At 36.1% G+C, this 17,635-nt stretch overlaps 1 protein-coding gene across 1 annotated transcript in view; it reads left to right on the top strand.

Annotated features, from left to right (window-relative positions):
* The window catches only part of ANO4 (anoctamin 4), a 675,069-nt gene that overhangs the window by 522,719 nt on the left and 134,715 nt on the right, over positions 1-17,635 (top strand). The window contains 2 exon segments of the mRNA XM_053719254.1: positions 3,750-3,832; positions 9,535-9,675. Of these exon segments, the coding sequence (XP_053575229.1) occupies positions 3,750-3,832; positions 9,535-9,675 (224 nt within the window).

The raw sequence follows: 17,635 nt of genomic DNA, 5'->3' as shown, positions 1-17,635 counted from the left end.
TCCTATTGGCTGATGCAATCAGCCAATAGAATTGAAGTTCAATCCTATTGGCTGATCCAATCAGCCAATAGGATTGAGCTTGCATTCTATTGGCTGTTCCAATCAGCCAATAGAATGAGAGCTCAATTCTGTTGGCTGATTGCATCAGCCAATAGGATTTTTCCTACCTTAATTCCGATTGGCTGATAGGATTCTATCAGCCAATCGGAATTGAAGGGACGCCATCTTGGATGATGTCACTTAAAGGAACCTTCATTCTTCAGTCGCCGTCGGATGGAAGAGGATGCTCTGCGTCAGATGTCTTCAAGATGGACCCGCTCCGCTCCGGATGGAAGAAGATAGAAGATGCCGTCTGGATGAAGACTTCTGCCGGTCTGGATGTCCTCTTCTGGCTGGATCAGAAGACTTCTGCCCCACTGGAGGTCCACTTGTGCCCAGCTGGGTGAAGAGCTGATTACTTTGGGGCAATGCCCCGCAAAAGGCCCTTTTAAGGGCTATTTGTAATTTAGTATAGGGTAGGGAATTTTATTATTTTGGGGGCAGGCTTTTTTATTTTATCAGGGGGATTAGAGTAGGTGTAATTAGCTTAAAAAAAAAATATTTTTTTATTTTCTGTAATTTAGTGAGTTTTTTTGTACTTTAGTTTATTTAATTTAATTGTAGTTAGTTTATGTAATTTAATGATAGTGTAGTGTTAGGTGTAATTGTAATTTAGGTTAGGATTTATTTTACAGGTAAATTTATACTTATTTTAGCTAGGTAGCTATTAAATAGTTAATAACTATTTAATAACTATTCTACCTAGTTAAAATAAATACAAAGTTGCCTGTAAAATAAATATAAATCCTAAGCTAGCTACAATGTAACTATTAGTTATATTGTAGCTATCTTATGGTTTATTTTATCAGTAAGTATTTAGTTTTAAATAGGATTAATTTATTTAATTGTAGTAATTTTATTTCATTTTATTTAAATTATATTTAAGTTAGGGGGGGTTAGACTTAGGTTCAGGGGTTAATAAATTTAATATAGTGGCGGCGACGTTGGGGGCGGCAGATTAGGGGTTAATAAATGTAAATAGGTGTCGGCGATGTTAGGGACGGCAGATTAGGGGTTAATAAAATGTAACTAGTGTTTGCGAGGCGGGAGTGCGGTGGTTTAGGGGTTAATATATTTATTACAGTGGCGGCGATGTCCGGTCGGCAGATTAGGGGTTAAATTTTTTATTTAAGTGTTTGCGATGTGGGGGGGGGGGCCTCGGTTTAGGGGTTAATATGTAGTTTATGGGTGTTAGTGTACTTTGTAGCACTTTAGTTAAGAGTTTTATGTTATGGTGTTAGCCCATAAAACTCTTAACTACTGACTTTTAAATGCAGTAGGAGTCTGGACAGGAGAGGGTCTACCGCTCACTTTTTCCATCAATCGGAATACCGGCGTTAGGAAAATCCCATTAAAAAGATAGGATACGCAATTGACGTAAGGGGATTTGCGGTATGCAAAAATCGTGGAAATAAAGTGAGCGGTACACCTGTACCTGCCTGACTCGTAATACCAGCTGGTGTTCAAAAGCAGCGTTGGGACTCCTCAACGCTGCTTTTTAAGGCTAACGCAAGACTCGTAATCTAGGCGATAGTTTTTTTGGAGGCAGGTCAGCCTCCACCTGGATGGCTTTCTGGTCATTTTTTTCATACCAGTTACCACTTCTTGTGTTTTTAGAATGTTTTATCAGTGGACCAGTTTTTTGCTAGTCAGCTGTTTGGTCTTTTTTTTGCAAATTTTCTTTTCTGCCATTTTAATGTTCTTGCTTCTTCTGAGGCAGCCTTTGGTTATTTTTTATTGCCTTTTCTTTAGGTTCTATTAGAGTTGTGGATTAAGTTTTTCATTAAAAAATGATGTTTCCTAGATCTCACCCTGTTATTACTCGTGGACTCCAAACTTGGGTATTAGTTCCCAGGAGTAATGGATCAAGGGACTCTCACCATTTGTATGAAAGAAAACATAATGTATGCTTACCTTTATAAATTAATTTCTTTCATTGTGGTGAGACTAAACAAGACCCCACCCTGTTTTTTTCCTGTTTTTTTTTTTTTTTTTTTTTTCCTTTTTTTGCCCACATTATTTTTTACCTGCTCCTATTTTGTTTTATTACTTTCCCTTCCTCTTTGTGCTCAGCTCTACATAAGACTGAGGTGCTGGTGAGATGGGAAGGGTTTTATAGAGTTCTTGGGGTTTGGGAATCTTTGCTTTTTCCTAGTGGTAGGGAAGAGTAATTCCCAGGACTCTCACCACCATGAAAGAAATTAATTTATCAGGTAAGCATAAATTATGTTTTCATATAACAATCTCATAATGTTTCATGCCCATTGAAGTTACAGATCAGCACAGATGTATAGATCCCTTGCAGAAACGGTGTAGGAAGATAGATGGCTGATAAGTTAGTGATGACTAATAGAGGCCCATTTAATAAAGCCCAGATGGACAAGGTTTGCTTCAATAAACCTGTCTGCTCGGAATTGCAGAAAGCGGGCAGTAATACGCTTGTGCAATGCCACCCCCTGCTCATGCTAGCCCAATTGCACTCGAGAAGGGGCTTTTAATCACCCCAGGTGAACCTTTCTGGGGTAATTTTAATCTGTCAGCTAAATGCTGGGTAAAAGTTCGGAAGCAGCAGTCTGATGGCTGCTGCTCCCTAACTATCGGCTGCAGGCTTGCTCAGGTGAGCCTTCAGAGAAGGGCCTCCAAAGCTGCATAAGCAGCTTGATAAATCTAGCCCATAATGTTCTCCAGTAGCCATGATTTTATAATAGTCAACGTTCATCAGCTTATAAAAGCAATCCCCCTGGTTTTGTAAAAACTGTCAACATTAATCAGATGCTGAGGTAAATTGCTACAATAGCAATATTCATTGTGTTCTGTTGTGAATCACCTATATCTTCTAGGGACTGACACAAATGTAAAGTAAAAGAACAATACCATTAAATTATACTTAATAAATAAATTATACTTCTGTGGTTCTGATAAAGCATGCAATTTTAATCAACTTTCTAATTTACTTCTGTTATCTAATTTGTTCTGTTCCCTTGGTATCCTTAGTTTAAAATTATACCAAGGTAAGCTCAGTAGCAGTTATATACTCCCAGAAGCTAGCTGCTGATTGGTGGCTGTACTCATGCCTGTTGTTATTGGCTCACCCACTACCAAGAGAATTAAAGGGACATGACACACCAAAAAAATATTTAATTGTTCAGATAGAGGATACAATTTATAACAACATTCCAATTTACTTCTATCATCTAATTTGCTTCATTCTTTAGGTATCCTTTATTGAAGAAATAGCAATGCACATGAGTGAGCCAATAACACAAGGCATCTATGTGCAGCCACCAATTAGCAGCTACTGAGCATATTAAGATATTGTTTTCAAACAAAGGAAACAAAATTAGAAAGTTGTTTAAAATTGCATGCTCTTTCTGAATAATGAATGAAAAAAATTTGGGTTTTATGTCCCTTTAGGCAAATTTGATAATAGAAGTAAATTGGAAAGTTGTTAAAACTTGTATACTCTATCTGAAAGAAAAATCTGGGGTTTCATATTGTTTGATTGGTATGTTGTTTGTGTCAAAATAAACCTCTTTACACAACTGCAAACAATAATGGTAATGATGTTTCAGTTTGGAGATTGGAATAAAAGTATACACTATATGCCATGAACTAGAGTTCTAAAGTTGTTACTATGTTGTGTTTCATAGCAACAGTTTTTCTAGAATTTTGGAAGCGAAGAAGAGCTGTCATTGCCTATGACTGGGATTTAATAGACTGGGAAGAAGAAGAGGTAAGTGTGGTTACTATATACTGCATTGTGGTAACAAGAATCTATCAAAAATCTGTTGCTACATTTTTGTGCTCTCTGTAATTAAACACCAGTTTTAGTGTGTGTGGGGATTTATACACATCCATATTTTTTGTAGCATGTGTAGTTAATAACAGTTTGTGAATCATTGTTTTCTCAGTGTTGCAACAAAACACTTTCGGCTAGATTTAGAGTTTTGTCGGTAACGACCCGCGTAGCTAACGCTGGTTTTTTTCCCCCAGCACCTTTTAAATACTGCTGGTATTGAGAGTTCTCTGAAGGGCTGCGTTAGGCTCCAAAAAGGTAGCGTACAGGCATATTTACCGCCACTGCAACTCTCAATACCAGCGGTGCTTACGGACGCGGCCAGCTTCAAAAACGTGCTCGTGCACGATTCCCCCATAGGAAACAATGGGGCAGTTTGAGCTGAAAAAAAAACGAACCCCTGCAAAAAAGCAGCGTTCAGCTCCTAACGCAGCCCCATTGTTTTCTATGGGGAAACACTTCCTAAGTCTGCACCTAACACTCTAACATGTACCCCGAGTCTAAACACCCCTAACCTTACACTTATTAACCCCTAATCTGCCGCCCCCGCTATCGCTGACCCCTGCATATTTTTTTTAACCGCTAATCTGCCGCTCCGTACACCGCCGCAACCTACGTTATCCCTATGTACCCCTAATCTGCTGCCCCTAACACCGCCGACCCCTATATTATATTTATTAACCCCTAATCTGCCCCCCCAACGTCGCCGCTATCTTACCTACACTTATTAACCCCTAATCCGCCTCACTCCCGCCTCAATAACCCTATAATAAATAGTATTAACCCCTAATCTGCCCTCCCTAACATCGCCGACACCTAACTTCAAGTATTAACCCCTAATCTGCCGACCGGACCTCACCGCTACTCTAATAAATTTATTAAACCCTAAAGCTAAGTCTAACCCTAACCCTAACACCCCCCTAAGTTAAATATAATTTAAATCTAACGAAATAAATTAACTCTTATTAAATAAATTATTCCTATTTAAAGCTAAATACTTACCTGTAAAATAAACCCTAATATAGCTACAATATAAATAATAATTATATTGTAGCTATCTTAGGATTTATTTTTATTTTACAGGCAACTTTCAATTTATTTTAACTAGGTACAATAGCTATTAAATAGTTATTAACTATTTAATAGCTACCTAGCTAAAATAAAGAGAAATTTACCTGTAAAATAAAAACTAACCTAAGTTACAATTACACCTAACACTACACTATACTTTAATAAATTATTCCTATTTAAAACGAAATACTTACCTGTAAAATAAACCCTAAGATAGCTACAATGTAATTAATAATTAAATTGTAGCTATTTTAGGATTTATATTTATTTTACAGGTAACTTTGTATTTATTTTAGCTAGTTAGAATAGTTATTAAATAGTTATTAACTATTTAATAACTACCTAGCTTAAAGAAATACAAAATTACCTGTAAAATAAATCCTAACCTAAGTTACAATTAAACCTAACACTACACTATCATTAAATTAATTAAATAAATTAACTACAAATAACTACAATTAAATACAATTACATAAACTAAATAAAGTACAAAAAATAAAAAAAATAAAGTAACAAACATTTTAAAAATATTACAACAATTTTAAGCTAATTACACCTGATCTAAGCCCCCTAATAAAATAACAAAGCCCCCCAAAATAAAAAAAATGCCCTACCCTATTCTAAATTAAAAAAGTTCAAAGCTCTTTTACCTTACCAGCCCTTAAAAGGGCCTTTTGCGGGGCATACTCCAAAGAAAACTGCTCTTTTGCCTGTAAAAGAAAAATACAACCCCCCCCCCCAACATTAAAACCCACCACCCACATACCCCTAATCTAACCCAAACCCCCCTTAAATAAACCTAACACTACCCCCCTGAAGATCATCCTACCTTGAGTTGTCTTCAGCCAGCCGACCCACCGATGGAACCGAAGAGGAGATCCGGAGCGGCAGAAGTGATCCTCCAAGGGGCACTGAAGAAGTCCTCCATCCGATGAAGTCATCATCCAGGCGGCGCTGAAGAAGTCTTCCATCTGGGCGATGTCATCTTCCAAGCGGGGTCTTCAATCTTCTTATTCAGGATCCATCTTCATTCCGCTGATGCGGAACATCCTTCTTCCCCGACGGACTACCGACGAATGAAGGCTCCTTTAAGGGACGTCATCCAAGATGGCGTCCCTCGAATTCCGATTGGCTGATAGGATTCTATCAGCCAATCGGAATTAAGGTAGGAAAAATCTGATTGGCTGATTGAATCAGCCAATCAGATTCAAGTTCAATCCGATTGGCTGATCCAATCAGCCAATCAGATTGAGCTCGCATTCTATTGGCTGATCGGAACAGCCAATAGAATGCGATTGAAGATTGAAGAAGATTGAAGACCCCGCTTGGAAGATGACATCGCCCGGATGGAAGACTTCTTCAGCGCCGCTTGGAAGATGACATCGCCCGGATGGAAGACTTCTTCAGCGCCGCCTGGAGGATCACTTCATCAGATGGAAGACTTCTTCAGCTCCCCTTGGAGGATCACTTCTGCCGCTCCGGATCTCCTCTTCAGTTCCATCGGTGGGTCGGCTGGCTGAAGACAACTCAAGGTAGGATGATCTTCAGGGGGGTAGTGTTAGGTCTATTTAAGGGGGTTTGGGTTAGATTAGGGGTATGTGGGTGGTGGGTTTTAATGTTGGGGAGGGTTTGTATTTTTCTTTTACAGGCAAAAGAGCAGTTTTCTTTGGGGCATGCCCCGCAAAAGGCCCTTTTAAGGGCTGGTAAGGTAAAAGAGCTTTGAACTTTTTTAATTTAGAATAGGGTAGGGCATTTTTTTATTTTGGGGGGCTTTGTTATTTTATTTGGGGGCTTAGATTAGGTGTAATTAGCTTAAAATTGTTGTAATATTTTTAAAATGTTAATAACTATTTAATAACTATTCTAACTAGCTAAAATAAATACAAAGTTAAATGTAAAATAAATATAAATCCTAAAATAGCTACAATGTAATTATTAATTACATTGTAGCTATCTTAGGGTTTATTTTACAGGTAAGTATTTAGTTTTAAATAGGAATAATTTATTAAAGTATAGTGTAGTGTTAGGTGTAATTGTAACTTAGGTTAGTTTTTATTTTACAGGTAAATTTCTCTTTATTTTAGCTAGGTAGCTATTAAATAGTTAATAACTATTTAATAGCTATTGTACCTAGTTAAAATAAATTGAAAGTTGCCTGTAAAATAAAAATAAATCCTAAGATAGCTACAATATAATTATTAGTTATATTGTAGCTATATTAGGGTTTATTTTACAGGTAAGTATTTAGCTTTAAATAGGAATAATTTATTTAATAAGAGTTAATTTATTTCGTTAGATTTAAATTATATTTAATTTAGGGGGGTGTTAGGGTTAGGGTTAGACTTAGCTTTAGGGGTTAATAAATTTATTAGAGTAGCGGTGAGGTCCGGTCGGCAGATTAGGGTTAATACTTGAAGTTAGGTGTCGGCGATGTTAGGGAGGGTAGATTAGGGGTTAATACTATTTATTATAGGGTTATTGAGGCGGGAGTGAGGCGGATTAGGGGTTAATAACTTTATTATAGTAGCGGTGAGGTCTGGTCGGCAGATTAGGGGTTAATAATTGTAGGTAAGTCGAGGCGACGTTGGGGGCGGCAGATTAGGGGTTAATAAATATAAATAATATAGGGGTCGGCGGTGTTAGGGGCAGCAGATTAGGGGTACATAGGGATAACGTAGGTGGCGGCAGTGTGCGGTCGGCAGATTAGGGGTTAAAAATTTTTAATAGAGTGGCGGCGATGTGGGGGGGGCCTCGGTTTAGGGGTGCATAAGTAGTTTATAGGTGTTAGTGTACTTTAGAGCACAGTAGTTAAGAGCTTTATGAACCGGCGTTAGCCCAGAAAGCTCTGAACTCCTGACTTTTTTCTGCGGCTGGAGTTTTGTCGGTAGATGGTCTAATGCTCACTTCAGCCAAGACTCTAAATACCGGTGTTAGAAAGATCCCATTGAAAAGATAGGATACGCAATTGGCATAGGGGGATCTGCGGTATGGAAAAGTCGCGGCTGGAAAGTGAGCGTTAGACCCTTTCCTGACTGACTCTAAATACCAGCGGTAGCCCAAAACCAGCGTTAGGAGCCTCTAACGCTGGTTTTGACGGCTAACGCCAAACTCTAAATCTAGCCGTTTGTTTTCCCTATACAAATTAGTACTCAGAAATTAGAAGATTAAATATAGTTTTTTTTTAACTTGTTTGTTTCATCTTGTTCTTCAAACATATAACAACAAGACTACAATATCTAACCATAAAATATTAGATATTCAATAAATCTGAACTAGACTTTTAGGGGGGATTTATCCAATTGTTGCTGTGAATGTTGTAACCACTAACCAAACTTGCTTTATGTTAGAACAAATACCACTCATAAATACACCTATAAATCATCCTATGTGGATATTCAGTTAAGTATTTTTAGCTCTTTTCTATTTCATACCCAAACATATTTCCTATTTATTATATTTTTTTCTTTAAGAAAATAGTACCTTTAAAGGAATAATATGCTGTAACATTTTATTCACGTTAACGTGATTTTCATAATCCATTTTACGAGCTGATGTGTATTAAATTGGTAAATAGCCCCATTGCCTTTATTTAGATTTTATTTATTTAAAATAATCTAGATTTGCCTATTGAAACCGACACCTATACTGAAAATGTAAATACTGCAGTACTGGCTATTGAGAAGCTATGTAATCAAGAGGCTACAGCAAAAATCAACCTTGGGTAGAGGTTGGGAGAGAGAATGGCTCAATTGGCAAGCATTCCAGATGTGATGCAGAGACACTTACATTACAGTAGAATGCTCATAAAGAAAGTTATTGAGCAATTTCTATCCATGCCCATAGAGTAAATGGCAGTGTTACCTGGGCATAGCTTTAGTTTATATTGAGGTGAGACAGGATTGTTATTTAACGTTGTTGGGGTTTTGGTACGTTTAAAGACTGCAACACTGATTCCCTATGAACTGTTCATAGTGGCCAGTCATAAAGAGCTGCTATTATTTAGTGACCTGCATTCAGCATATAGTCACTAAAAAGTAGTGCACTAAGCAAAAGGATGAAATAGAGCTACTGTAAAAGAAAAAAAATCTGTTACTCAGTTATAGCAACTATTGTAGTCCAGAGTTGTTTCAGTGTGCTGTATATCTGACCACATGGTCTATATTCTATAGATTTTATATATATATATATATATATATATATATATATATCGCTATATCCATTTTTGATTGTCTTAGAGTTTATTGAACTGTATTTTTTTAATTGCTACTAAATTGTGTAAGCTTGTGTTCTCTGCACTCTTGCTAATTACTATATTATTATTATTATAATAATATGCTATAATTTATTGTTGCAGGAATACTTTTTGTTAACTATGGATTTAAAAAAAAAAATAAACTAATAATTAAGCTCCTGATCGGGAGAACCTTTGTGGGGTTAAACAAATCAAGGGATGTTAACATAATAATGAAATGCTCTAACTAAGCTACATATATTAACTCTTATGTAGGTTAGATATGTAAAATTATTTAGATTTAACTGACAATATATTATTCTCTTTGTTTAATTAGGAAGAAATCCGTCCTCAGTTTGAAGCCAAATACTCCAAGAAAGAGCGAATGAACCCTATATCAGGAAAGCCAGAGCCTTACCAAGCATTTACAGATAAATGCAGCCGACTTGTAGTTTCTGCTTCTGGAATATTTTTTATGGTTTGTCAAATCCTTTTTTTTTATTTGGAAAAAACGCTACGGTTAAAAATGATCTAAATAGACCATACTAAGGTTTACTTTCCCAAAGCTCCACTTAAATATGCAGTTACAGCTATAATTTAATAGATCCTGACACAGTGAACTGCTACTTTCCCAAGGCAGACATGATTTACCATGTGCTCTTCACAGTTTTACTTTACTACTGGGAAATAATTTACTAAGGAAATTAAAATGTACTATAAACTTTATGGTAGCTTTAGAGCAGAGGTTTTCAAAGCCTTAGGCGTTGGGCTTCCCTTCTGACACAATTTACAAGACCGTGCTCCCCTCATAATATATGTTACTTTATTCTTTCTCTTTAAAGAAAATTGTAATATTTATTTTTAGTTTTAATTTGGGGAATTTCTATCTTATCCAGGGTTCACAGTCTGAGCGATTTTGACCTCTGTGCCTTTCTTCTACCTACATCCTGCCCTTTGCCTTATTCCACCATGAAATGGCAAGTGTCATTGTCGGCTCTTCTTGCTGCTTGTGGTTTACATAGGATAGTACAAAGTATCACTGTGCTCACGCCTCCACTGATATGCTCTGGTGCCCCGTGGGGAGGCCCACCTCACACTTTGAAAACTACTACTTTAGAGTGATATAATAGGCCCCATGTTCTAAGGGCTCTGGGTACCAGGTTCTCAACTTGAGAACCAGTTTTTATGGCTTTGCTTCGAAAGGCAGAGGTGACTATATTGGAAAAAAGATTAAACTTATTGCGCTATAAATCCAACAGCAAGGACCAGCACCACAGATGGATACTAGTTCCCTACAAACTAGCAAAAGGAATATTGAAGTGAAAAAACAAGTACTGTGGGCGCCTTAAAGGGCAGGTCAAAAAAATATATGAGTTGATTATGTCCTAATACATATGAAAAAAAATCTTTTAACAAATGATAGGTAAATGATCAAGAAAAAAAAAAAAAGAAAAAAAAATCTTTTAACAAATGATATGTAAATGAACAAGAAAAAAAAAAATCAACAGCCAATTGAAATGAATGTTAAAATATAATTTAATTAGACTTGACTAAATGTATTAAAAAAGTTGTAAGCGAAATAATTCATACAATGAGATAAATATAAAAAGGCAATACTAAATGTACATAAATAAATGCATAAAAACTTGTTTGTATAAAATAAGTGATTCTCTGTAAGTGACCTATCTATGTAGAGAGAAGACCTCTAAAGACACTTCAAAATACTTAGCCTCTGCTGCAGACAGGGTTAAGGAAGCAAAAAAGCAGTACTAATGAGAGAAAACGAATCCTGGTGATTTAAGCAAAATAACAATGAGCTGCAACAATGATGGATTATTAAAGTATACTTGATTATTGTCATTGACGTTTTTAGCTGTATAGCAATTTTTTTAAATATAGAAATATTATTAGAGTTTTATCAGTTTTACTGTTTTGTTCAACATAATGAATACTTTAGTGATTTAAAGGGACAGTCTACACCTTAGTCATCTTAAAGTCTTATCTTAGATTAAGCTCCTCCTCCCTTTCTATATCATGCAGCAGGAACAGTGAAAAAGTTATTTTAAAATGAATATTGTTTCTGGTGTTTTGAAATGGCTGCCAAGCTCCCCCCACTGATGACATCACGATCTGGGCTACATCTAGGCACTCTGCTGAATAGCATTGACAGTCTTTTGTGATTGGACGCCATATGCAGCCCAGATCGTGAAATCATCAGCTGCTTCTTACACTGCAGGAAGCAAGCTCACATCTGCGAACCTGCCCTGCAAGGGCTCTGAAGCAGCGTACACTGCTTCGCAACTGAAGCAGAACATTATAATTTTTTATTATTATTATTTATAAAGAGCCTGCATATTACATTGAGTTATGATATAGGCATACGATTACATAGTAAAATAAGGAGACAGTGAATAGTAAAGAGGAATAAGCAGGGAGTTGTTCTAGATCACAATATTTGGGGTGCATACAGTTTACCACAAAGCTAAAAATCAAGGGTACTGGGGTACTGATGTCGCACTGTAGCTTCTACTAGCTATTCCTACCTTTATTTTTTTCTAACTCCCTTTCTCTCTCTGTACCTATCTCCTTGCTCTGTGTAGCACATTTTATTATGTAGCAAATTCTAGGCACTTTGGCATTTGAGGTAAAAAGAGGTGGGAACATGAATTTACACACTAACATTTAAATGTTATAAAACAGATATTCACCCATCCTTGCTGGTGATTATTATTGACAAGTGTTATTATATATATATGGCCTAGAATACAAGTGGAGCTCTACTGGGGTGCACTATCAATATTGAGGGCCAAGCTTAGAATAGTGATCAATCTGGTATTACAAGTCAATGGTAAAAATCAGTTACCAGAGCATATTGAGTGCATCTGACATCTCTTTATCATGCCCTACACTGCGGCAACGCTAAACATCTCTCAAATGACAAGTTGTGTCGCTTTTCAGGATAGGGACCTCCAGATGTTATCGCTCCTGAGGCTTTCTACTTGCAATATGATAATAAGAATAGGAGCGCTATTGATTTAACTTGAGTAGTGTTCGTGCTCAATAGAGATACTTTTTTTGTGCTTCACTTGTTATCTAGCCCTATGTTGGAACAGGTAAGAGGTCCTTCAATATATAATTTGCTTTAAGTAACTTGTAATTATGAGGAACAAAAGCTTCCTGATACAGTACATATTCCCTTTTATGGGAACACTTATATATATATATTATATGATATATAATGTAACAAATATTGCAGAAGAAAAAAAATCCTGTTTCAAATGGTTATAATTTAATTATTACTCATCACTCCACTTTAATACTTGCTATTATTGTATATTTTACATATTTAGCCATTAGTTATGTTTAAAAACAAAACAAAGTAGTGCTAACAAAATGTTTGTTAATACATAAAAGATAGACAGTATTTGGTATATAGAAGAGCTCATAGCTATAGGGCGTTAGAATAATATATTGTAAATGTGAATAATATACTTTATGGAAAATACACTTATTTGAAGCAATTTAGGATAATAATATTTAAATAAGCAAAAGGTAGGGAACAGCAAACAAACAATTAGGCACAGGAGCCAGGAGGCAGCCACCTCATCCACATCAAACGAAACTCCAAAAGAAAGGGTGCTCTAGCCTGTGCAGTTTAAAGTAAAATGACCTTTATTGTGCCATGGTCCATAAAACAAACAACATTTCAGACCTACATTAGGTCCTTAGTCATGTCTATCTATGTATGCAAAAAGACTGCCTTTATACAGGTGTAAAACAATTACACATGTGACCATGGCAGAAATCAACTGCACATTAATTGTACAACAGCGTCATCTAATGCAGACAATTTTTATAACATTCAAAGATGGTATTTCTTATCTTAAACAAGCACTGCGTACAATGTGTTTCGACAAAATTGCAAAAAAGCACAATTACAATATATACATACAGTCCCTATGCATAAAAATTAGAAGTGACATTTGCATAATCAAAGACAATCATAATAAAACAGAATCCAGAAGTAATCCTAGTAGCAGAATAGCAACCATCATATACACAAACATGCAGGTACAATAGATATGAACAGGTACAATAGATATGAACAACGCAAGGATATATACAGATAACCCAAAAAGATATTAATGTATGTAATTTATGCAAAACATTCTGAACACCTTATGTCATTTTTACATTTTATTTTTTTAATTTTTAACCTGTATGAGCATCATAATCATATCAGATAGAATATTTATTGTACATAATCAGTTTTATTCATAATTACAATGAATAAAACTGATTATGTACAAGAAATTTTAAATCAATTGCAAGACACTCAGATATACCAGAGACTAGATGCAGATCCAAGCAATAAAATAAAAAAAGAAATTGAACAAATAACTATGAAGGCTGTGAAAAGAGGTATCATCACAGACACATTCAGAAATTGCCTTTTGGTGCAACATCCGATTAGGCCAGTTATATATACATTACCAAAAATACACAAAAATGCCACTAGACCACCAGGTAGGCCTATAGTGGCTGGTATGAATTAGTTTTTTTCTAAAATTGCCATTTTTCTTGACAAGGTATTACAACCTTCAGTAACCAAAATGACTTCATATTTAAAAGATACAAGTGATTTTTTTGGAAAAATTGAATAATATGGACTATGTAGGGGACAAATGTATTATCTATACCCTTTATGTATGTAGTTTATACACATCTATTAAACATGTGAGTGGCACAACATCTGTACAAGCATTGTTGAGAACTGAAGGTTTTTATAGTGAGGATCAAATTAACTTCCTTATAGAACTCCTTGACATTATTCTGTATCAGAATTATTTTCTCTTTAAGGATACTTTTTATCAACAAAAACAGGGCACTGCTATGGGCAACTAAATAAAATGTATTAACCCCTATCCCGCTTCTTCCCGACCCCACCGCAACTGTAATAAAATTATTAACCCCTAAACCCCTGGCCTCCCACTTGGTGTGTGTGTGTGTGTATGGTGTGGGTGTGTGTATAGTGTGGGTGTATATGGTGTATACACAGGCTGTACATGAACCTGTCCTCATGCACACCGAGTAAGGGCAACAAACACAGCAACACCAGCTTCTTAAAGACACTGCAGAAAATTTTCACTAAAAAAAAATCTCATCGCAGAAAATGAAAAAAGTTCTGTCTCACCATTAACTAAACCTATTAACCCCTAAACCGCCAGCCCCCCACATCGCCATAAACTAAATTAAGCTATTAACCCCTAAATCTAACAACCCGCTAACTTTACATTAAAATTACAACATCCCTATCTTATAATAAATTAAAACTTACCTGTAGAATTAAAATAAACTATATTAAACTATTAATTAACCTACCCTAACTATTATACTAAAATTACATTAAACTACCAATTAAATGAACTATATTACATATTTAAAACTCTAACCATACTCAAATTATTTAAATCTACAATTAAAAATGACTAAATTACAAAAAAATAAACGCTGTTACAAAAAATAAAAAACACTAAGTTACAAAAATAAAACCACAGTATCAAAAATAAAAAACAATTACACCTAATCTAATAGATCTGTCAAAATAAAAAAGACCCCCCAAAATAAAAAATACCCTAGCCTACACTAAACTACCAATGGCCCTTAAAAGGGCCTTTTGCGGGGCATTGCCCCAAAGAAATCAGCTTTTTTTAAAAAAAAAAAAATTAAATTTTTTTATTTAAAAATTTTATTCAGTTTTAAACATTACATATCACAACTGGGGACTCGCAGGACCCCTTCACAAGTTGGTTCATATTGGAAGTACAAGTGTAACGGTTTAAAATCCCGTAACAGTATATTCAACAGTCCCTCTAACTAAGAAGAGGGAACCAAAATAATATACGAGGTAAACAAATATATTCAAAGACAAAAATAAGAAAAAATAAATAAAAGAGAGAGTGTAGTCGATACATCATAATATGATCACATGGGGAGGGGGCAGGGGGGGAAGGGAGGGGAGAATGAGGTTAAGGGAGGAAGGGAAAGGTGACTGTCTGGCCAATCAACTTAACTTGGGCTGGAGCGGAGCTATTAATTACTTGGCCATTGGTTTCCATAGAGTGTCATATGTGTCCTTCCAGTCAGCACAGGCCAATTCAAATAAGTCAACTTTATCTAAACTGTAATAAATGTCTTTTTCCATTGTGTACAGATAAGCCATAGTATCTAGAATATCAGTCCAACGTGGAGGGAAATCAGCTCTTTTACCTGTACAAAAAAAAATACAAACACCACCCACACAACCAACACCTCCAAATAAAACCCTATCTAAAAAACCTAAGCTCCCCATTGCCCTGAAAAGGGCATTTGTATGGGCATTGCCCTTAAAAGGGCATTTAGCTCTTTTACTGCCCAAAGTCCCTAACATAAAAATAAAACCCACCCTATAAATCCTTAAAAAAACCTAACACTAACCACCGACGATCCACAGGTTTCAAAGACCGGACATCCATCCTCATCCAAGCAGCAGACGTCCTCAGTGAAGCTGGCAGAAGTCTTCATCCAAGCGGGCTGACGTCTTCATCCAAGCGGGCAGAAGTCTTCATCCAGACGGCATCTTCTATCTTCATCCATCTGGCGCGGAGAGGCTCCATCTTCAAGATATCCAGCGCGGAGCATCCTCTTCTTACGATGGTCAACGAAGAATGAAGTTTCCCTTTAAGGTACGTCATCCAAGATGGCGTCCCTTACATTCCGATTGGCTGATAGAATTATATCAGCCAATAGGATTTAAAGGTGAAAAAATCCTATTGGGTGTTGCAATAAGCCAATAGGATTGAGCTTTCATCCTATTGGCTGATCTAATAAGCCAATAGGATTGAGCTTGCATTCTATTTGCTGATTCTATTGGCCCGCTTGGCTGAAGACTTCAGCCGGGTTCGCTGAGGACTTCTGCCGCTTGGATGAGGATGGATGTCCAGTCTTCGAAAACTGTAAGTGGATCGTCGGTGGTTAGTGTTAGGTTTTTTTAAGGGTTTATTGGGTGGGTTTTATTTTAGGTTAGGGACTTTGGGCAGTAAAAGAGCTAAATGCCACTTTAAGGGCAATGCCCATACAAATGCCCTTTTCAGGGCTATGGGGAGCTTAGGTTTTTTAGATAGGGTTTTATTTGGGGGTGTTGGTTGTGTGGGTGGTGGGTTTTACTGTTGGGGGGGTGTTTGTATTTTTTTTTACAGGTAAAAGAGCTGATTTCTTTGGAGCAATGCCTTGCAAAAGGCCCTTTTAAGGGCCATTGGTAGTTTATTGTAGGCTATGGGGTTTTTTTTTATTTTGGGGGGGTCTTCTTTATTTTGATAGGGCTATTAGATTAGGTGTAATTGTTTTTTATTTTTGATACCGTGGTTTGTTTGTTTTTTGTAACTTAGTGTTTTTTTATTTTTTGTGACTTAGTAATTTTTAATTGTAGATTTAAATAATTTGAGTAGGGTTAGGTTTTTAAATATGTAATATAGTTAATTTAATTGGTAGTTTAATGTAATTTTAGTTTAATAGTTAGGGTAGGTTAATTAATAGTTTAATATAGTTTAATGTAATTGTAGTATAATAGTTAGGGTAGGTTAATTAATAGTTTAATATAGTTTAATGTAATTGTAGTATAATAGTTAGGGTAGGTTAATTAATAGTTTAATATAGTTTATTTTAATTTTAAAGGTAAATTTAAATTTATTAGAAGATAGGGATGAGGTAATTTTAATGTAAAGTTAGCAGGTTGTTAGGTTTAGGGGTTAATAGCTTAATTTAGTTTATGGCGATGTGGGGGGCTGGTGGTTTAGGGGTTAATAGGTTTAGTAAGTGGTAGTGATGTGGGAGGCCAGGGGTTTAGGGGTAAATACATTTATTTAGTGGCGGTGGGGTCTGGGAGCGGCAGGATAGGGGTTAATACATTTATTTAGTTGCAGAGGTTTCCGGGAGCGGCGGGATAAGGGTTAAACATTTTAGTATAGTGGCAGTGTTTAGTGATAGGATATAAATAAAGTTGGGAAAAAGCCGAATAGCAGCGAGATCGATGACTGCTAGTTAACAACAGTACGCTGCTCATCGCCCCGTACTTGGTGCGCAGCTTTTTGGATAAATATGGAGCTCGTATTCAGGTATGCGGCGGCGATGTTAGGTGAGCGTATTGGTGCCGGCGAATGCAGCATAGTTGACGGCTTGATAAATACGCCTCATAAGGTGTTCCGAATGTTTGCATAAATTACATACATTAATATCTTTTTGGGTTATCTGTATATATCCTTGTGTTGTTCATATCTCTTGTACCTGCATGTTTGTGTATATGATGGTTGCTATTCTGCTACTAGGATTACTTCTGGATTCTGTTTTATTATGATTGTCTTTGATTATGCAAATTTTGCTTCTCATTTTTGATTATATAC

The sequence above is a fragment of the Bombina bombina genome, chromosome 6 (genome assembly GCF_027579735.1).
Source record: "Bombina bombina isolate aBomBom1 chromosome 6, aBomBom1.pri, whole genome shotgun sequence".
NCBI lineage: Eukaryota > Metazoa > Chordata > Amphibia > Anura > Bombinatoridae > Bombina > Bombina bombina.
This window is presented reverse-complemented; position numbering and strand designations above follow the sequence as displayed.